Source organism: Anser brachyrhynchus (assembly GCF_964034855.1).
Source record: "Anser brachyrhynchus genome assembly, chromosome: 24".
In the NCBI taxonomy this organism is placed as follows: domain Eukaryota; kingdom Metazoa; phylum Chordata; class Aves; order Anseriformes; family Anatidae; genus Anser; species Anser brachyrhynchus.
This window is the reverse complement of record NC_137717.1, coordinates 4,121,011-4,141,525: the sequence shown is the minus strand read 5'-3', so window position 1 is coordinate 4,141,525 and position 20,515 is coordinate 4,121,011. Positions and strand designations below refer to the sequence as shown.

Genomic DNA, 20,515 nt, shown 5'->3' with positions numbered 1-20,515 from the left:
GTCCAGGGACGCTGCTGGGGAGGGAGCAAGGGGCGCGGGGTGGCGAGTGGCAGGCTGTAGGGTATGGGGCTGCAGGGCACCGGGCCACGGGGCATCAGTGGATTGTCAATGGGAAATCAGTGGGGAATTAATGGGGCAACAATGGGATGTCAATGGGGAATCAATGGGGCAGCAATGGGATGTCAATGGGGAATCAACGGGGCAGCAATGGGAGATCAATGGGGAATCAATGGGGCAGCAATGGGATGTCAATGGGGAATCAACGGGGCAGCAATGGGAGATCAATGGGGAATCAATGGGGCAGCAATGGGATGTCAATGGGGAATCAATGGAGCAGCAATGGGAGATCAATGGGGAATTAATGGGGCAGCAATGGGATATCAACGGGGAACCAATGGGGCATCAATGGGAAGCCTATGGGGTATCAATGGGATGTCAATGGGGCAGCAATGAGGCACCAGTCGGGCACCAGCGGGGCACCCCGGGGTACGGGGCCGTGGGGCCAGCCCTGTGCTGGTGCCCCCCCACCCCTCCCCCCGTGCTGCGGCCCCTTTAAGCCGCCGCCCCCCCGCCCTCAGGGGGCGGGACAACCCGGGAGAGCCCCGCCCCTCCCCGCCCCACCCCGCCTCTTTCCCCTCCCGGTTCTCTCGATTGGCTCCGCGGCGCTCCCCATCCTCTAACGGCGACCAATGAAAGAGCCAAAGAAGCGGCGGCGTCGGGCAGCGATTGGCGAAGACACCGGACCAATGAGGGGGCGCGGCCGGGCGTCTATATAAGGCGGCGGCGCGGCGCGGGCGAGCGCAGTGCCGAGCACGGCCGGCGGCGGGCGGAGCGGAGCGTGGCTGGGCCGGGCTCAGCATCCCCCCGGGGCCGCCTCCGCCCGCAGCTCCCCGCGCCGGTTCGTTATTATTAATTAAAAAAAAAAAAAAAATTCCTCCCGTTTATCCCCATTTCCGTGGGGTTTTTGGCGGTGATGCTGGCGGCGGCGGCGGCGGCACCGGGGGGGCCCGCTGCGGGCTCCGGGGGGCAGGCGGAAAGCGACGGCGGCGGCGGCCGGTTCAGCGTCCTGACGTGGGAGCAGGTGCAGCGGCTGGACCAGATCCTGGGCGAGGCCGTGCCCATCCACGGCCGCGGCAACTTCCCCACGCTCTCGGTGCGGCCGCGCACGATCGTGCAGGTGAGGACCGGGGACCCCCCCCCCGGGGGGGAGGGCAGCGCCGGTCTGGGCCCCCCCCCGGGGTGGGGGAGCACCGGGACGTGGTGGGGTTGGGGTGGTGGTGGGGGCTGAGCACCCCTATACCGGTAGGGCTCCCTATGGGACCACCCTAGTCCCCCCCCGGTACCTGCAGGAACCCCCCCGGTACCGGTAGGGCCCCCCCCCGGGGCGGGCAGAGCCGTTCTGCATCCTCCCCCCCCGCCCCGGGACCGAGGGAGCACCGGGACACGGTGGGGTCAGGGTGGTGGTGGGGGCTGGGACCCTCCTGGGACCACCCGGGTGACCCCCCCCGGTACTTGCAGGGACCCACCCAGTACCGACAGGGACCCCTCTGGAGCAGGCAGAGCCATTCTGCACCACCCCCCCCCCCCCCCCCCCCCAGTGCCTTGGGACCACTGGGACATGGTGGGATTGGGGTGGCTGCAGTGGGCAGAGCTCCCTTGGGACTCCTGGTACCAGCAGGGACCCACTCAGGACCCTCCTGGGGGTCCCCCGGGACCAGCAGGGACCCCCCTGGGGTGGGCACCACCATTCTGCCCACCCCCTCCCCCAACAGTGCCTTGGGACCACCAGGGCATGGTGGGATCAGGGTGTTGGACAGACCCCCCCAGGACCTGCAGGGCCCCCCCGGTACCTGCAGGGCCTTCCCCAGTCGCTCCCCGCCTCCCAGTGCCACCCCCCAGCCCCTGGGTACTGGGCACCGGGGGCAGCCGGTGCAGGGGTGGCAGCACCAAGTGTCCTCGGGGTCGTGGCACACTGCGTCCCCCCCGATTAATGTCATCGGAGAGTTCCTGTTAGTTCAACCATAAAGCAATAACTGCGTGTAATATTCAACTGGCCGTGCAGCTCGGCTACGCTGCTGCATATTCATGGTTGGGAGGTAACTTCGTGCCTCGGTAATGACTCATCAAATGTAAAAAATCGGGCATGCCGGCTTCTAATTAAAAAGGCTGCTCACGAAGCCACGAGCAAACAGGCTTCACAATAAACTAAAGGTGAGGATTCGGGGGCCTCGGCTGCTGGGGGAATATTTCTGCCTGGGAACGAGCAAGCGACGCTCGAGCGAGGCTGACTCCAAATTCCTCGAGTTCCTGCTGCGTCTGCTGGGGGCAGGAGCTCTGGACGCCCGTGCTCCCGAGGCTTTATGCCGAGCAGAAGATGGGAGCTCACCCTAAGGTGCTGCCTTGGGGTCGGGAAGGGCTAGAGAAGCCCCGGTGTCCTTAACCACCCGACATGGGGCAGCATCAGATGCTCCCCCAGCAAGCCGGATTTTTTGGTGCTGAAGCTGCCCGAAAGGATGCCGTGGATGCCACCAGCACCCTGAGACGCGGTGAGGGGCAGGCGTGCTGCCCCCTGTGTTTAGGGCTGACTAACGATGTGAGCAACCCCAAAGGCACTTATTTGGGACGTGCCCGTGGCTCGGGCTGCGGTGGGAAGCGGCAGGTCGCGGGCAGGTACAGGGCTGGCGAGTGCCCGGCTGTCAGAGCCAATTAGCTGACCCACACCCCAGGTGGGGTGCTGCTTCGGGAAGCAGGTCAGCAGCTGCCTAACCCCCCAAATATCCAGCCCCCGGGGGGAGAACACATACCTGCACCCCCTGCAGCCAGGGAGTGACTCCAGGTGTGCTTTGCATTGGGGCTGGGGGTGTTCATCCTGGGGTGTTGGGGCTGTCTGCTCCCCCCCCCCGCAGCTTTTGGGCCAAATTGGGGTGGTTTGCCCCCTCTGGTGGGATTTTCTCTTCTTCTTCAATAGCTTTTCCCCTCTTCCTCAATAGCTCTTGTGTAGGCAGAGCTGTCTGCCCAGGGTCATGGGTCTGTAGGTCCCGAGCCTTGCCCAGGGAGGTATTAAGCAACGATCTTTGATTGTGGCTGGAAAATTAATCTGGAATGAGCTCTTAGCTGGGACCAGCAGCTGGATCTGTACCTGATGCTTGTGACCCATGTCCCATCTTGCATTAACCTGGTAGAACAAACCCCTAACCCCTAATGGGCAGCACCGTGGAGTTGTGCCTGCGTGAGCAGCTCGGTGACTGCCCGGCTGGCAGTGGTGTCCCACCAAGAGCTCATTAGGGCCGGCTCTGAGCTGCCCTTTGCGTGTAGGAATAACCCAGCGCCTTATTTCAGGAGTAAATCTGGTTCTCGGCACCGCCTGCCTTGGAGAACAAATGTGTCCGTGGCTGTGCTGGGGGGACTTGGGACTTCCGACGGCGAATAGCTCACTGGTTAACTGGTGCCTGGCATGTGACCATCGCCATCGGGCTGGCCGCGAGCCCAGGCACATTTCCAGCCCGAGCAGCAGTTCCTAATGTCAGGGAGCAGTGGGGAAATGCCAGCAGAGTAGCTGCATCAGGAGATTTCGCAGCGCCCTGAACTTAGGGTTTAACAAGTTGAAAAAACGCTCCCAAAACCCTGCCGAAACGTCTCCTCCCTGCACGGGGGGCTGCCTGCTGGAGCCCTTCACCCCCTGCTGCTTGCAGACCAAGCTCAGGGGCAGTCCTGCTGCAGACCCAGCGCTCAGCATCCCCCAGAAGAACAGGGCTGAGCCAACTCGAGCTCCTCGCCAAGGTTTTGCATTTCCATGGGGCTCCTCGAGCCAGGACAGCCTCGCGGGGCCGAGTAGCCCGGTCAGACTGGCTTCCTGGGAGATAACGTCTCCATTCGGAGCCTGAGCTTGGGCTCTTTCAAGCTCTAACCATGCTCCCAGCACCGGGCGAGCAGGATGAGGCTCGCAGGGCTCCTGGCGGTAGCTAGTGGCTGGGGAGGGACATGAAAGTGACGGGAGGTGGGACGAGCTGGTGGGAGACGTGAGCCTCATCCCCTGGGATCTCTGGGCTCGGTGACACTCAAATTACAAGCTGGTGTCCAGAGCGGTTGATCTTATGGTCTTGGGGTTATTTCAGCCTCCTGCATGTTAAGTAATCGGGCAAGTGATTCAGCGCCGTGCTGAACGAACAAAGCTCTGCAGGTAGGGTGGGTGTGCCAGGACCGAGCAGGCAGCATTAAAATCAGCGAAGTAACACCCCAAGATGAAAGCTGCCTCCTGTGCTTGATAGCACGCCAAGTTCGGCACGAAGCTCTGACACACTGGAAATTGTTAGGATACACTTACTAGTTAGGACACGAACTTCGAGACACCTGGCTGGGGCTTTCGGAGCAGCTCGGGCGTTTTGATTTGCTTCTGATGAATGCTGACAGGTAAAGGGATGGCTGGGATGGGTGAGTGCCCTGATTAAATCTGGTCCTAGAGGAAAGGCTGGAAGGCTGGCTGCTCCTTCCCTGGGTGAGCAGGGATCGGGGTTGGTGTAGGGAACATCTCACCCTCGGTGAGGGGAGGAAGGGAAGAGCAAACTCTTCCCTTCAAGACTCTCAGGAGCTGCTCTTGTACACCAGGAGCCCTTAATGCAAAGGAGTGAGTGGGACCCGCCAGCAGCTGGGGCTGGGTCTCCCTCAAGGCTCTGGAAGCCTTCCAAAGCGACCTGTTTCTAATGGATTAGCTCTTTATTTTGCTGTCTTGCACTGGAGTGACCCATATAAGCAGAGGGAGCCAATCCCGCTGCTGTAGCGAGGCTGTTCCAGGAATGCTCGCCTGCCTCTCACCGCATTTCTCTCCATCTCAGGTTGTCCGTAGTCGTCTGGAGAAGAAGGGAATTGCAGTCCATAACGTGAGGCTGAATGGCTCAGCAGCTAGCCATGTCCTACATCAAGACAGTGGCTTGGGGTACAAAGACCTGGACCTCATCTTTGGCGTGGACCTGAAGACCGAAGACGTCTTCCAGCAGGTGAAGGACGTGGTCATGGATTGCCTGCTCGACTTCCTCCCAGAAGGCGTCAACAAAGACAAGATCACCCCCGTGACTCTGAAGGAGGCGTACGTGCAGAAGCTTGTCAAGGTGTGCAACGAGACCGACCGCTGGAGCCTCATCTCCCTGTCCAACAACAGCGGGAAGAACGTGGAGCTCAAGTTCGTGGACTCTCTCCGACGGCAGTTCGAGTTCAGCGTGGACTCCTTCCAGATCATCCTGGATTCGCTGCTGCTGTTTGGGGAGTGTTCAGAGAACCCCATGGCCGAGAACTTCCACCCTACGGTGACCGGGGAGAGCATGTACGGGGACTTCGAGGAGGCGATGGAGCACCTCCGCAGCAGGGTCATCGCCACCAGGAACCCCGAGGAGATCCGAGGCGGGGGGCTTCTGAAGTACTGCAACCTCCTGGTCAGGGGGTTTAAGCCCAAGCTGGAAGTGGATATGAAGGCGCTACAGAGGTACATGTGCTCCAGGTTTTTCATAGACTTCTCTGACATCGGCGAGCAGCAGAGGAAGCTGGAGTGCTACCTCCAGAGCCACTTTGTTGGGATGGAGAGCAAAAGATATGACTATTTGATGACCCTCCACAGGGTGGTCAATGAGAGCACGGTCTGCCTCATGGGACACGAGAGGAGGCAGACCCTGAACCTCATTGCCATGCTGGCTGTGAGGGTCCTGGCTGAGCAGAACATCATCCCCACCGTCACAAACGTTACCTGCTACTACCAGCCAGCTCCCTATGTCAGCGAAATAAACTTCAACTACTACGTGACCCACGTGCAGCCCTTCCTGCCTTGCAATCAGTCCTACCCAACGTGGCTTCCCTGTAACTGAGCCGGGACAAGCTTCAGGGGCTGTCCCCCGAGGTATTTCCTTGCCTTGGGGAGTGGGGAGGGAGGGGGGGACCCTTCCCAGGACTGCACCGAGAGGAAACTTTTCCTGGACTCTTGGCTCGAGCATCTTGTTCCTGGGATGGTTGGGACGAGACCCGTCTGCTGTACACTGTGATGGGACGTGCAGTGTGACGGAAGCTAGATGGCTCGGACGTTTACGGGGAGACTCGATGGCTTCTCGAATTCTGTAGGCGATGGGGGGGGTGGGTGTGTGTGTGGGGAGATTGTAGAATTACAGTAAGGTAGAGCTGCACTGCCCTGAAGCGGATCCGAATTATTATTTTTTTAGTGCAGGAGGTGTTATGGGAGTGCAGACTTGTGGTTTCTGAAGACAGAAGCCAGAGTGGCTAATTCCTTTGAAGGACCAAAGAATCCTGTTTAAGTGCCTGTAACAATATAAACACAACTGTACTGTAAACCTTATTTTTTTTTGCAGGGGCTGGCATCCCAAGAGCTTGAGTGGGATGTCCCGAGAGGAAAATATTTCTGTTGGGGGTGGGAGGGTCGTGAGATCATTTCTAGTAGCCTCGCTGAAGCAAGGATGGGATTGCAGGTTACGTGTTGCTGAGGTTTTTGGCATGGCTTGCTGCCTGTGAAGGACCAGCTGTAGCAAATAGCTCTCAAAGCTGAGTTGCATAAACAAGGGTGGGCTTGTAAATGCCTAAAACTGGGGGGGGGGAGGGAGGGAAGTGCATGGTGGAAAATGCTGTGCGAAGCTTCATGGAGACAAGGCAGCAGGGACCTACCTATGAATTTATTGAAGCTCCCGAGTCTGCAGTGCCAAAATGTAATCCCTAAAGGATGAGGCAGATCTGTCCAGGAACCTGCCCTAGGCTGCTGTACCAAACCGTGGATTTTCTAGGAGAATTTGAAATGCTGTTTTCTTTCTGGCATGCTGTGTGGTTTTAATGCACAAAGCCAGAGGCCAGCTGGGTTATCTGGGAGGACGAGGCTTGTCCTTGAAGCACAAACTGGTTAAAGAGCCCGTTATCTCCAGCTGTCGCTGCTCTGGGGGCTGGAGCCTGTGTCCTTCTAGGAGAAGAGCAGACCTCTTCCAGGATCTCTTCTCCCAGGGCTGGGATCTTCCCTCCTGCCCCCAAAACAGCCTCTTCCCAGCTGAGTGATCCCACGCGTGAGCCATTGATAGCATTTGAAATTCATTCCCTAGCTAGAAATGGAGACTGTGGGGCTCTGTGCGAGAGTCAGTTGGCCTTGTGGGGGGGGGAGGGAAGTATGTCTTCTCTGAACAAACCCTCTTGTGTCTGGAGGGCTTGGCTCTATCGGTCAGACGCGGCTTTGAAGCTGTTGGGTGTCCAGAGCACAAAGTCTCTTGATGAGATGCCTGGATTGCGGGGCCCGCTCTCGTGGAGCATCATCTCAGACTTAACTATGCACGGACGGAGAGGTGGGAAGGCAACCAGGCGCTCCCTAAAATGCTGCTCCGGGGACGCCGTGGCTTCTTGGTGCTCCCCTCCGAGGCTAACCTAACGAGTTACCTGAGTATCTCTACTAACTTGTTTCTTGGTTTTTGTGACACCTGTACTAGCCGGGCAGACCGAACACTAATAAAGTCTAGATACTTGGAATGCCTTTAGCCAGATTGCGACGTTTTTTGGGGCAGGGGCAACGTGGGGCGGGGAGGGGATGCTGCAGGGGCTCTTGCACTTAACACCAACTAAACCACCAACTAACTAAGCAGGTCTCAGTTGGTCCAGCTCTGCTTCCCAGCCGGTGAGCACCGAAGAGGAAGCGCTGCTAACGGAGTGGGTGCTGCAGGTCTGAGCCTGATCCCCTTGGTGGGGGCTGAGACTCTTTGGTGCAAGGTAAAACTGTTTTAAGGGCTGCTTTGCACATCCCCAGTATGCCCCCTTTATGCCTCTATACCCCCTTCATGGCTCCAAGGGACGATTTTTCTTGCATTTTAATCTTCAGATGGACATAGATGACATGTAGCATGCTTTTTTTTTTACAGGCTTCTTACTCTCTACCCCCAAACACAGATGCACTAAACTGAGATTCCCTCCTTCCTGGTTAAGATGTCAAAAAAAAAAAAAAAACCCTACAGCCAACAGCTCGACAGGGCGACTTATGTTGAGATTGCACTTTTTGATTTATGATAGAGTGTGTGTGGTGGGACTCTTGTGAATGGGTTGAATCCGAATTTTCTCGATCTTGCAGTGATACTGTGCTGCCTCATGTGAGGGGGCAATGGACAATTCCAGTAGCTCGAATGGCACTTGATTTTGTTTTAAATGGTTTTTTTTCCTACACCTGTATCACTTGTCATGCGATGGGCTTGACATAGACTCACTAGATTCTTTAGAATCTGTTTCAAATAAATACAGTGTATTCAAATCTGTTGGATTTTTATTTTGCTTGTCCAGCAGGGCAGGGGCGTGTTCCCTTTGCTGCCCCTGCCCTGTGAAGAACCAGGTCTGAACTCGGCTGTGGAGGAATCGGTGCAGGCACCCTGGGCTCCTGGTTCCCCATCCGGGCAGCAAAGCCTGGGAGCGTGTAGCTGCTGGCAGGCTGCTCCGTGCCGGAGGTTTCTATTTATAATGCTGCTCCTCGGTGTCCTCTGCTCCTGGTGGCTCCTCGAATTGCTCGTGGCCCCATGGGCATCCAGCTCCCTTGGTCATCTGAGGTCCCTCTGGCTGGGGTGGCACCGGGAGACGCGCCTAGGGGTCCCTTTTGGAAAGGTGAGGGTGAGGAGCTCCAAAAGCCTTATCTTCCCCAAAAGCTCAGGTCTTGGTGCTCGGGGCAGGCTTCCACTCTGGCTGGAAGCTGGGTGTGAGCTCCTCTGTGCCTGGCTGCCCTCCAGCCTCAGCTGCAGTTTCACTTCCCCATGCGGAGCTACAGGCACTTCTGGTTCCACCGCACCAAGCGAGCTGACAGCATGCCAGTCCTTGTTTGGGACGAACTTGCTGGCTCTGCTTCTCCAAATTCTGGCAGTCCTGGGGCTGAGCTTCCCCCTGACATCAGGCTGGGGTTGTTCCAGCAGGGCTGGCGTGGGGACTGTCCCCATCACCTGCTCAGGTAGGGCTTTGCTCCTGCAGAGCTGCTCTGGGAGCTCCGCTGCCTTCCCTGACCCTGTGCATGGCAAGATGGGATGACATTGCCTTCCCCAGGTGTCCCGTGGGCAGAGCTGACCCCCAAATATTTGGTTTGTTGGCTCCTTCCCCTGCCAGCAGTGGGTCCTGCCGGGTGGCTGGTGCTGCGCTGGGGAATAAGCTCAGGGTGTGTGACCCGGAGCAGAGCAGCAAAAGCCCTGACAGCGTCGGCTGTCATTGTTGGGGCGGATCAGGCTATACAAAAGGACGTTGGTGGAAAGTACTCGTTGTGGTCAGAAAGGAGCTCTCCATGTTTACAGCCGAGATTCGGATCCCTCTTTTGTTAATTGTCAAATAAAACCATATTTTTTTTTCTCACGGCCTTTATCTGTGTTTTTTTTTTCCCCTTTGGACAGGGGGTGATGGACGGGCGCCCTGAGCACCTGGTGTAGGAGATGAGGACTGTGTGGTGCTGGGCACTCTGCAGAGGGGCTGTGCAGGCAGCTGGGCTGTGCTGGGGACAGGATTGGTGCTGTGCCTGACACCGGAGATGTGCTGAGTGCACGAGGAGCTCCTGCTGCTCTCCTGGTGCCCTTCCCACAAAAGGAAGGGGAGCGCGGAGCCGTTTGGCTGCCGGAGGTCTCTGGGGAGCCACGGGTGCTCCATGTGCTGAGGCTGCCCGCGGGCTGGGTTTCCCTTGGGCTCGGGGCTCTGCCCCTATTTTTAGACCCTTGGTGCGGTGCCCGTGGTGGAGCTGGGCTCTGCTTGGGCATGGAAGAGCCCGCTGGGCACCTTGGAGCAGTTTGGCACCTGCCCTGCGGCGCAGCTGGATGGAGGGTGCCCTGATGGGGTGGTCGGTATGATGGGGTGTTTGGTAGCGTTGTGGTTTGTCTGCAGGGCTTACAGCTGCAGGATCCAACTGCAGCTGGGTCTGGCCAAGACCCAGATCAGTGAAACGGGAGGAATTTGTCCCAGACCTTCCAATCGCAATCCTGTTCCAACCCCTCAGCTGCCACCGCTCTGCTCGGCGCCGCGGGTGGCACCATCCCGGTGCGTGCTGGTGGCTGCCTTGGGGCCGTACCTCGGGCTCTAATCAGCCTCTCTCGGGGCACGCAGGAGCTTCTGTCCGCCCGTGCTCCTCCGCAGTAGCTGCTCGGGCAGCGCGGGTGTTAACCGTGCTATTTGAGAGCGTGCCGACCGCGAGAACAGCCTGTCTGTGCGGCTCCTCTTGCCATTTATAGCTGTGTTTGGGCGAGCCAGCGCACGGACCCTTGTGCTCCGGCGCCTGGTGCCAAGCACGAGACAAATGCTCCATTGATACGTGCGGACCGGGAGGGCGGCGGGGCCGGCACGGAGCTGAGCTGCCGCGGGATGGCACCGGGGGCAGGGGAGCAGCCGAGTCCCCGGGGAGCGAGGGCGGCTCGGGGCGAGAAACGCGTGGAGCGCGGCTCTGCTGAGCCCTGGTATCTTATCTGCTGGCCCTGGTCGCTGTCTGCCTGAGGTCCTGGTTTAGGCTGAAGGGTTGTGAATGGGATTGCAGCTTCGCTCGGCGCCAGTTTGGAGGCTGGGAGCGCTTTAAAGGCTTCTTGTCCCTTCTGTCTGTATCATGTTCAGCTAGAAACGCAACCCAGTGCGGGGTCGGGTGAGGAGGAGCAGCAGGCCCAGTGCCTCGCCTTGTTGCAGACATCCTTGAGCTGGGAATTCAGCTGTCCCCTTCCCTCGGGAGGCACCACGAGGAGCCACCAGCCGGCATGGAGCAGCTTGCCCGCTCCCCAGGGCCGTCAACCCGGCTCCCCGAAGCACCCACGGGCATCCCCTTGACTGCTCTCCCTTCCTCCCTGCAGCTCCTCTCGCTTCAAGGCTCAGGTCGTGGCACCCGATGGTGCTGGCAAGCACAGCACCCATTCCCTAAGCACAGCTCCCATTCCCTCCACCCAGCACCTGGGCACAGCCCTGCCCAGCCGCCGGTGCCAGCGTGTAGCAACTCGACAAATGTGATTGAAATCATCCGCTGGCATCCAGCGTTATTAAGGGGATGAGTGACAGCCCTCGCCAAGTCATGTTTTCTTGGGAAAGGAATAAAAGAGATTACCCGCAGCCTCCAGCTCTTGCACAACGGAGCCAGGAGATGCAGCGGGGCTGGGATTCGGGGGGTCCGTGCGCCCCCTGCCCCAGCCACTGCTCATCCCTAACGCAGAAATAGCAGAGGGTAGGGGCGAGGAGAGGTGGGAGCGTGGTTTTGGGGACAGGCATTGGGCTGGAGCAGTGCCGGCGAGGTGCAGGGTGTTATCTCTCTCTGCTGTGCAAGAGAGAACATGCATTTGTACTCCTCAGGCTCACATCATTTTTCCAGAGTCTCGTAGCCAAGAGTGGAAGAGCCGTTCCCACATCGTCCCGGCCAGGGAGCGACGTTTCCCATGGGTGATGGATGGGAACATCTCCCCGACGAGGACGCCTTTGCCCTGCGTGCCCGCCTGTCCCGGGCTCAGCACCGGGGCGGTCAATCCTTGCCCCGTGCTGCCACCATGACATATTTACCCTGCTTATCTCGCCGCTATCAAAACCCGGCTTCAGCAGGAGCAGTGTCACCCTGCCTTCAAAGGGAGAGCGCCAGGCAGCGCGTTTCCCCGTGGCGTTGGTGTGGCCTACATTTTTGCCTGCTAATTTAACGAGGGGCTGGCTGCATCACGCCCCGGCCGGCCCTCCTCCCTCTCCCCGCAGCGGCCGGGCCGGGCCGGCCGATTACTGCAAGCATCCCTCCGCTGATGTGCAATTACAGGTCGCTTGGTCTCGAAATCCCGGCTAAATCCGCATGGCCGCGGCGTGACTCACGGAACGACTGCTCCCCTAATGGATCCTGGCTGCATTCCTTCGAGGCTGGACGTAACGCGAACGTGCCACTTACTAACCACCCTCTTCCATCTTCGTCAGCGCAACGAGTCGAGCCTGTTTTCTTCCCCTGCCCCTCCTCTGCTGGGGCAGGGATGGCTGGAGCCGGCCCTAAACGCTGCAATTTGCCAGCGTGAGCATCAAGGGCGTAATTTCCCTTAGCAGAGGGGTTTCCTCGCTGCTGAGCCAGGATTTGGGGAGCAGCCTCTGCTCTGGGAAAGGAGAATCGACCGCCTGGGTGTACCGTAGCAGGTGAGCTCCCAGGCAGTGCTGCCATCCTGGGAAAGCCAAAAATGAGCCCTAACCGGGGGAGGTTGTAGGGCAGGAGGGACGCAGACAACCTCTTCCCATACACAATGCCGGGAACGCGGCGCCCGCATCCTCTGCAGCTCCAGGGCTGCTCCGACCGCAGGCAGCTCAGGGACTTTGCGATGCTGCCGAGGGAAGGCAGCCTTTGAAGCCCAGGCTCTAATTTGGGGCAGGATTCAGCTGTTCCAGCTCCCAGGCGTGCCGAGGCCGCCCGTGACGGCGGGCGCAGCGTGAGTAAGCGCATCCTCCCCGCGCTCCCACGTCACGGCCAGCCCTGGGAGGGAACCTGCACCCTCCGACTCCCCTTAAAGGCCAGGGAATCAGAGGCGGGTGGCATCACCGAGGGTCAGCCCTAATAATGATGATTACCTGACCGTCACCATGCCGATGACTTGTTTTATCCAGCCAGGCTGTGCCAAGTGTGGCGCGGAGCGACCCCGACCCGCCCCGAGGGTGCCCCGTGCTGTGCTGGGGTGAGAGGAGAGGCTGCATGCTGGCTGAGCCTGGTTTACCCCATGGCAAAACCAAGCCCCGTCTCTTGGGCTGTTTCTTACACAGCAGCTTCTTACCCACAGCCCCCACATCAGCCCCAACCCCTCCAAACACCAGCACCCACCCCAGCTCCCCGTGCGCTCAGCATCTCCCCATCGCAGCGTGGAGAAGCCGCGGGGCCCCTGGGTGCTGGCGCGGGTGGAGGAGACCGGGCTCATCCCCTCTGCACTCATCACTCACAAAAACCTTTGAGATCCAGGACTGTGGTGTTATCCTCTAATTGAGGATTAATTAGAGGATATCTCATTAGCCCCGTTGTTCCCTCCTCGCTGCTTGGTGCAGGGGGGGCGCAGGGTGAGCCCACCACTGCCCAGCGCTGCAACACCGAAGCTGTTTGGGGTTTTTCTCTCTTTTATCCGCAGGCCAGCAGCTGCAGATCACCTCCAGGCTGCTGTGGGGTAAAACATAAACGTCTGCATGAGGGTTTCTCCTCCACGGAGCCATCTGAGGGCACCACAGTGTCCTGAGAGCAGTGTGGCTGGGATGAAGGAGGGGGAGGTAGCAATGGAGACAGCGACAGCCTCTGGCCCCTGCACGCCACGGAGCAGTGACCAGGCTGTGCTGGGGGCACCACCAAGCCCATAGGACCCCACAGCTCGGCCCCACACTGTGGGCTGCCCCGTGCCAAGCAGGGATGTTCCCCTGCCAGCTGCCTGGTGGGTTTGCCAGGACGGGGAGGATGCCGAGCCACCCAAAGGGCTCACACGGCGTGAGAGCCCCGTGCCGCTGCTCACCCACCCGACGGAGGAGTCAGCGCCTGCCCCTTCGGAGGCTGCCTGCTGGGTACGGGTTGGAGCCACTTTATGGCTGTGTCTTGGGGTATTAACGGGGTGAAGGGAGCTGCTGTGATTCACCCCGGTGTGCGGGGGGTGTCCATGCACCCGGAGACGGGGCGCAAGGCTGGAGCACGCTGCAGGCACAGGGGCTGGAACCTTCCCCGCGCTGCAGCTGAGGACCTGAGCTGTCTTCTAAGAGGTGCCTCGGTGCCGTGTCCCGGGCAGGAACCAAAAGGATGCGCTGGGGCTGCGGCACGGGGAAGCGGCGGGGCAGAAAGGGACGGGAGGCAAAACCAGGACGGGACGGCAGGACGGGACAGCAGGAGAGGCGTTTTGCGTCTCACCCGCGTGGAGCAGAGCCCAGCCCTGGCTGGACTTGGCCGGCCCGGCCCTGCAGCCTGGAGCGGGTCCAGCTCGATAAGCTGCGTGCGGCGGGGCTGGGCCAGCGCTCTCGGGGCCATGTCCAGGGATCGCTTGGCCGCGGGACAGGGCAGTGCCGAGCCCATCGCCGTGGCTTCCCCCTCGCTGCAGGATGCTCAGCGGGGTCTCCCCCTGTGCCCTCCCCATGTTCCCCCAGGTCTTGCCCTGTGGGTACGCCTCGCAGAGCCTCCAGGAAGGATCGAGGAGTCTGCTTAGGTTGGAGCAGCTGTGTGAGTGCTGGATTTCAAGCTGCAACATCAACCAAGAGGGTATTTAGCAGTGGGGGGCATTAAAGGATGCCCTGAACCGCAGCTGTAGCCCGTGGGTGTCTGAATTGCTGGCTCAGCTGGCTGTATTCCTGGAGGAATGGGGTGCCCAAGGGTGCCATACATGAGGTTTTGGGCATCGGGGAGGGACACGGAGCCTGGCTGAGCCCGGGGCCACCTCTCTGGCCTCATCACACCAGCACCCACAGCTCCCTCCGGCCAGAGGTGCCACCATGGCTCGTCCTCCTGCACCCAGGGGTTGAACCGTCCTGGCAGGCGTTGCCTCTCCAGCCACCCAGCAAGGCTGGAGGGGACGCGGCTGCCACCAGCCCGTGGCTGCCACCAGCCCGTGGCTGTCCCAGGGCCCGGCAATCCGGCACGGGGACAGCCGGGGAAGCAGCACCCTCCCAAACCAGCCCGGGCAGCTCGGGGAGTCCCCACGCCGTGTGTCACGCCTCGGGAAGATGCTTTAATTGTCCCCTCGCAGGAGATGGGCTGGAAAAAGGAGGTAATGAGGAGCTGGGTGCTTTGTGATATCCATCTGCCCCTCTCCAGACGTGGCTCCGGGAAGCTGTGCCGGGCGGGTGAGGGAAGGACCCGGCTGTCCCTGCACTATGTGCCGTGCTCCAGCCCGCTCCTACCCCTAACCCAGCCTCTCCCCTCCCACGTAGGGGGCTCAGCTCTCCAGCACCCACTGCACCCGTGCTGGGACACACCAGGACAAGTGCACGGGCTGCATCCTTATAGGGTTTTTCGGCAGGTCCAGCTCCATGCCCGGGGATGCTCAGAGGTTGCACTTGGCTCCCCCACGCTGTTCACCAGCACCTCGCTGCTTGCTGGGGTTTCACAATCCCTCGAGACGTTGCTAGCAAAGAGTTCTGGGCGCTCACCTCTCGCAGCACCAGGAAAACCCCAAACCTGGAAAGCAGCAGCGATAAGGGGCCGGCAGGAGCGGCCGAAGGAGCGGCATTGTTTGCTCGCAGCGGCACTCTTTGGATTTCTCCTCGGCGGCTCGGCCGGCCCCAGCTGGAGCAGAGCTTGACAGCAGGTAATAAATTCACCTGGCCGTGCCCTGTTCTTCGAGTATTTCAAGATTACAGCAACCTTTGTGTCCTGGCTGCTTTCTCCCAGCGAGAGCTCTGTGCACAATCCGGGAGATTACGGCAATTTCGCGTTATTTATGTACATAACTCCGGGGTTATCAGAAGAGCCTAGGAGAGGGAGATAGCACCATTAAAATAGCTTTGGTTTATAAGGCAATTATAAGGCTCAATTGACGGGTTTCTAAAATGCACGAGCCACGACGAGCGCAAACACTGGGCTCGTTGCTGCCCTCGGCAAGGGCTGCAAAGCCAAGGGGACGCTTTTATGGGTTTAATCGGCTCCGTCGGCCGGATCGCCGCCCGCTCTGATGGGCTGGGTTGGTAGGAGGACAGAAACGGGCTGCTTGGTCCCCACATCAGCCAGGGCCAGTGGCTAAGCGGTAGCCAAAAGAATTTGCCCTTTCAGATGCAGTTTTCCACTGGAAAAACGAAATGGAGGATGTTTCCAGGCTTCGAGGTGGTGGACACGTCCGTGGTTACCCCTCATTCCTGAGCAGTGGAGGTCATGCGCCAAACGCTGCTCTCAAATAGAGGGAGAACTTCTCACAAGCTTTTAAAAAGGGGAAAGTGGGGGAAAAAGCAACACTGAGCCCATTTCAGAAAAGCTGGGAAGGGTGTCCGGGGGTCCGCAGTGCCCAGCAGCTCGACGAGGCCAGCGGGGACTTGCACCAAAACCCTCAGCGGGAATTTTTCCCTCCGACGTGCCGGGCTGTAGATCAAACCCCGGCTGACCTGCGGGGCTGACAAAGGGACAATGGTCTCTGGGGTTTGTTTAATGTCCCCGGGGCTGGGAAGGGACGTTCCCGGCCTCCCGACCTCCCTTTGTTCCCGTGCTGACCACTGTAGCGCGGAGCCCCAGGCACGGGCTGCGGTGCCCTGGGGTTTCTGTGCTCGGTCCTTGTCAGATGAAAGCCAAGGGGAATGGGGTGCTCCTGAAGGGGTTTCGGTGGTTTTTGGGATTATGGGGGGGTCTGTTCTCCAGGTTTTCATCCCCAGCTGCAGCGAAGCAGAGGAGGGATGTTGGTGCCATGCCGGCAGCTCCCCAGGCTGGGGGGAGCAGAGGGGCTGCCCCGCACGAGGCTGTCCAGGAGCGTCCCCAAAATGAGAACGGGGCTGGGTCCCCTCTCTGCTGTCACTGCCAGCTCGATGTGTCCCACAATACGGGCACGGGTGCCACCAGGACGGGCTGTGATGAGCCCCCTCCAAGCTCTCCATCAGGGCTGGATCTGCCCCTACAGGGGTGGCTCTCCAGAGGAGGATGCTGGCACCACCTGGCCCTGGACCTGTTCCACCAGCCTGCAGGAGAAGGCTGTTTTCTGCTTTTCAACCCAGTTTTTGGTTTGAATTCTCCGTCCCTCTGTCCTCCTGCCAGCAATGAAAGAGGAATTGCTGCAAGCTGGGTGCAGCCCCCCAAAATCTCTCCCTCCTTCCCCCACAAAGCCTCGATACAATTTCAGGGCAGCCCCAGTGGCTCCCCCAGAGCATCGCCAGCTCCAGGGACTTGTTTCACACCCCAGCTCAGGTTTATCGATGCCGCTGCCTTTTCTTCCACGAGGGCAAAAGCAGGGGGACGGTGCGAGCGTGTGCAGGGCAGAGAGGGAGGCTGTTTGCTTTGCCTGTCGGAAGGGAAAGGGCAGAAAGCAGGCAGGAAAATAAACATGGCCCCAGATGGTTCGTGCTGCGAGAGCCCTGCTGGCATCAGCAAAACTTTGCATGGAAATTGGTGGCGCTGGGCGATAACGCTTCATCCCCAGCCCCTCGTCCTCCAGCTCTCCTTACCCACGTCCCATGGGTGATGATGGATGTGGGGAAAATCCCTCGGGTGGCTGGTCTGAAACCCGGTCTGGGGGCTGCTGGTGCCCCTGCTTGCGTCCCTGGGCAGCACACAGGGATCGGGATCACATTTGGGCACAGGAGATGCAGGGCAGGATCCCAGTTCTGCTGACACCAGCCAGCACGGCTCTGGGCAAGCTGCTCGGCTTTGCCTTGCCTCAATTTCTCCATTTTTCCCCCTATTTTTTTTTTGCATCATCCCGGAGAGCACACCCTGCAGCGTGCAGGCTGCTCGGTTGCGGTTTGGCCCCCCGGGGGACGACAGAGCTGCTCCTTACATGGATCCAGTGAGTTACCGGTGCCCCGTGCTGGAAACGGGCTTTTTGGGGATGCAAACCGGGCACCACCCGGTGTCGAGGCTTCCTGCGGCCACGACCACGAAACAAATCAGAATTAGGACATTTCTTCCATGAGGAGCCACCGCAATGCCCCAGAAGGCCGAGGTAAAGCCCAGAACCATAAAAACCATTCCCGTGGGGGCCAGGGCGGGGGTGGGACGGCCGCCCCGCGGGACCCCTGCCGCGTCCATCCCCCCGTGCGCGTTGCTCCTGGCAGCCGCGGGCAGGAATGCTTCCCGCTGCCGAGCAGAAGTGGAGGCAGGAATTGCTGGAATAGCGACAGGCTGAGTAACAGCGCTAACTTTATTCTCCGAAACAAAGGGCAGTGTCCCAGACACCGAGGGCTGTTCCAGCTCCCGGCGGCCGGCAGCGCGGAGGCCAGGGCTGGGGAGCGCCGGGAGAGCGCGGCGAGCCGCGGAGGGGCCCCTGCCCCAAATTCCTGCTCTGAAACCTCCCTGCTCCCACCGGCGAGCCCTCCTGCTGCGAGGGGAGCTAGAAGTGGGTTTGTAAGAGCAAAGGAGGGTTGGAAAATAGCCCAAAGGGCTGGGGTTTCCCTCTGAGACCACAAAGCGGATTCCCAGCCCTTCCCTCTGCTGAAGCCTCGCTGGGTTTTGGAGGGTTCCCAGCGTGACACTTGATGGCCCTGAGCTCTTGGGGTGCTGTGGGATGGGGCACTGGCATCCCCACCGCCCTGCTCTGTCCTTCCTCTGTGGGTTCCCAGCTCTGTGGGTGCTTTGGTGGGGGTAGAGGAGGAGGAGGAGGAAGGTCCCCTCCCTGGGGCCATGTCCTATGGCCCAGCTTCTCTCTCCCTGTCCCACCCCAAGGAAGGTGCCGCAGCCCTGAAGAGCAGCCTGGAGCATGGGGCCAGCCCCAGGGCCGCTTTCCCTCGAATCAGACCCCAGGGCTGCCTCTGAGCAGGATCCCTCCTCGGTGCCTGCTGCGAGCAGCCAGGGACGGCCTTGGCTGCGGGGCTCGGGGCAAGGCAGCGCTTTCCAAAGCAAATATTTGAGCAGCTCAACAACACGTGGGAAAGAGCAGGGGCGTTCGCTTCCCCGGCTCAGGGCAAGGCAGCGGCTCCACGGAGCTGGATGTGGGCCGGGGAGGGGGTTCGGCCGTGCCCTGACCCGTGCCCGTGCTGAGCTGCCCAGGTTTCGGACCTTTTTCTGCTCCGTGGGTTTGCACAAAGAGGCTTTTAGTTTGCACCCCAGCAAAAGGGGCATCGCTCTTGGCTGGTGTTGAAAAGCCCTGGGCAGCGGGGCCGGCGGCTCGTGGAGGAGCTGGGCTGCAGCGGGGCCGTCTCCTCCTCTGCCAAAGGTGCTCAAAGCAACTGCAGTCCCCAGGGACCCCAAACCCACCCCAAAACCCACCCCAAAACCCACCTGCTTATGAAGTGAGCACTGCTGTGTGGTGGCAGCGCCGAGCTGTCAGGAAGGGACATCACACGTTGCCACCAATGCTGCCCAACACCCGCCACCCCCTGCCACACCACCCACCCTAAACCTCCCCTTCCTCTACAACACGAAGCGAAATAGTCCTCGGTTTGCCAACCAACACCTTCCTGCGATTGCTTGCCCACAGCAGCCCAGCACCGAGCAGTGCCTCGTGCCTGGTGCCACCCGGAGCTGCTGCTCCTGCCACCGCAGCCCTTTCTTTCTCCTGCCACACAACGGTTCGCCGCCCTCCTTGCTGCCAGCGTGATGGAGCTGAGCCGGCCCTGGCTGCTGCGCTGCTAGCTAAGGGCTTCTCCTTCCTGCAGTATTCCTCCGAGTGTAAGTAATTTTGCAGCTTGTGCCTTCGCTGCGAGGAGAGTGCCTGGCCCCAGCCGATGGAGGGGGGACCCCATTGCACGCCCCAAACCCCCCGGGGTGGCACCGCTCCGCCAGAGCCCTGGGCACCGGTGTTGGGAACGGCATGGTTCCCACCCGCCCGGGATTTTCTTGGAAATGATGCTGGAGCTGGGAACTGAGCCCATGCAAAAGGCGAGGGCTGGTTCCCCGGCACCTGGCCCGACCCGCCGGGCACCCAGCAGCACCCATGGCTGGTGCCACCCGCTCGTGCCCGTGCCACCGCGGGCAGAACGGGGCTGGCAGCCTCGGCCGCCTGTCCCCGAGCACCAAGGCTCAGCACCGAGCAGGTGTCAGGAACAGCTCGCCAGCTCTTCCTCCTCCTCCTCCTCCTCTCCAAGAGGCACCGGCGGTCATGGATACGGTGTCCCCAGGGGGTGCCGTGCCCCGAGCACAGAGTCCCCACGGCGTCCTGCGGGGCTGAGGAGAGCTCGTGCGAGCCAGGGCTTCCCCAGGGCTTCTCCATAACGGGAGCTGCCCAGGCCCCTCTGCCCTCCTGCTCCGCTCCATAAGAGGAGCGGCGGCGGGGAGCGCCGAGCCTGCGCTTGGCTTCCCTCGGCGGATTCCTTTCCTGCCTGTCACCGACCGATATAGTCCCCGCGTCAGCCCAACCGCGTCAGCCGGGGCTGCGGCTGGCTCTCGGTGCCCAGGGGTGCCGCGGGGTGCCGGGGTTCCTTCTCCTGGCGGCGGCGCCTTCCTGTAGCACGGCAGCCACCCCTCGTCACCCCTGGTGCGAAAAAGGGAATGAAAAGAAGGGCTGTGGGTTGCTTTTTCTCTCTTTTATCATTATGGGTTCCTGCCTCTTGCAGGCTCAGGGCATGGCAAAGCTGCTCAGCACCGCTGCCGTGTGGTCCCCCGGGGGAGCCAAGCAGCGGGACCCCCACCATGCGCACCGGGCTGGGACCCCTCGAGCCCTGGAGACCACCCGGTGTGCAGCTCTGCCGTATCACTGCGCCTGGTGGAGTTAACCTCCCTTCAAACACCACGTTTGAAAAAATCTGGGGCTTTTTACCCCAAAACCCCACCTCCCAGAGCCACGGAGCCCAGGCACTGCGGCACCAACATTGGGGTGCGACCGCCGTGCAGGCGAGGGAAAGCCCCGCGTGTGGGGACCGGGATGTGCCAACGCCTCGCAGCCCGAACCCCAGAGCACTGCCTCTCCTCCCTCCTTTTTGAAGGGCAAACCCCCAAACCCTCAGACTCCAGTTCTGGGATTTGGGGATC

At 60.5% G+C, this 20,515-nt stretch overlaps 1 protein-coding gene across 1 annotated transcript; it reads left to right on the top strand.

Moving 5' to 3' along the window:
- Positions 1–575: 575 nt before the first annotated feature.
- TENT5B (terminal nucleotidyltransferase 5B) lies at positions 576–8,266 on the top strand. The gene is made up of 2 exons (XM_080567329.1): positions 576–1,177; positions 4,833–8,266. Exons 1-2 carry the CDS (start codon positions 974–976, stop codon positions 5,850–5,852), a joined length of 1,224 nt encoding a protein of 407 aa, XP_080423455.1. The 5' UTR covers positions 576–973; the 3' UTR covers positions 5,853–8,266.
- Positions 8,267–20,515: the final 12,249 nt, after the last annotated feature.

Coding starts and splice junctions, on each gene's coding strand:
- TENT5B (XM_080567329.1), top strand. CDS start 974: ATGCTGGCGGCGGCGGCGGCGGCACCGGGGGGGCCCGCTGCGGGCTCC. Junction 1,178..4,832: donor GGCCGCGCACGATCGTGCAG/GTGAGGACCGGG, acceptor TCTCCATCTCAG/GTTGTCCGTAGTCGTCTGGA.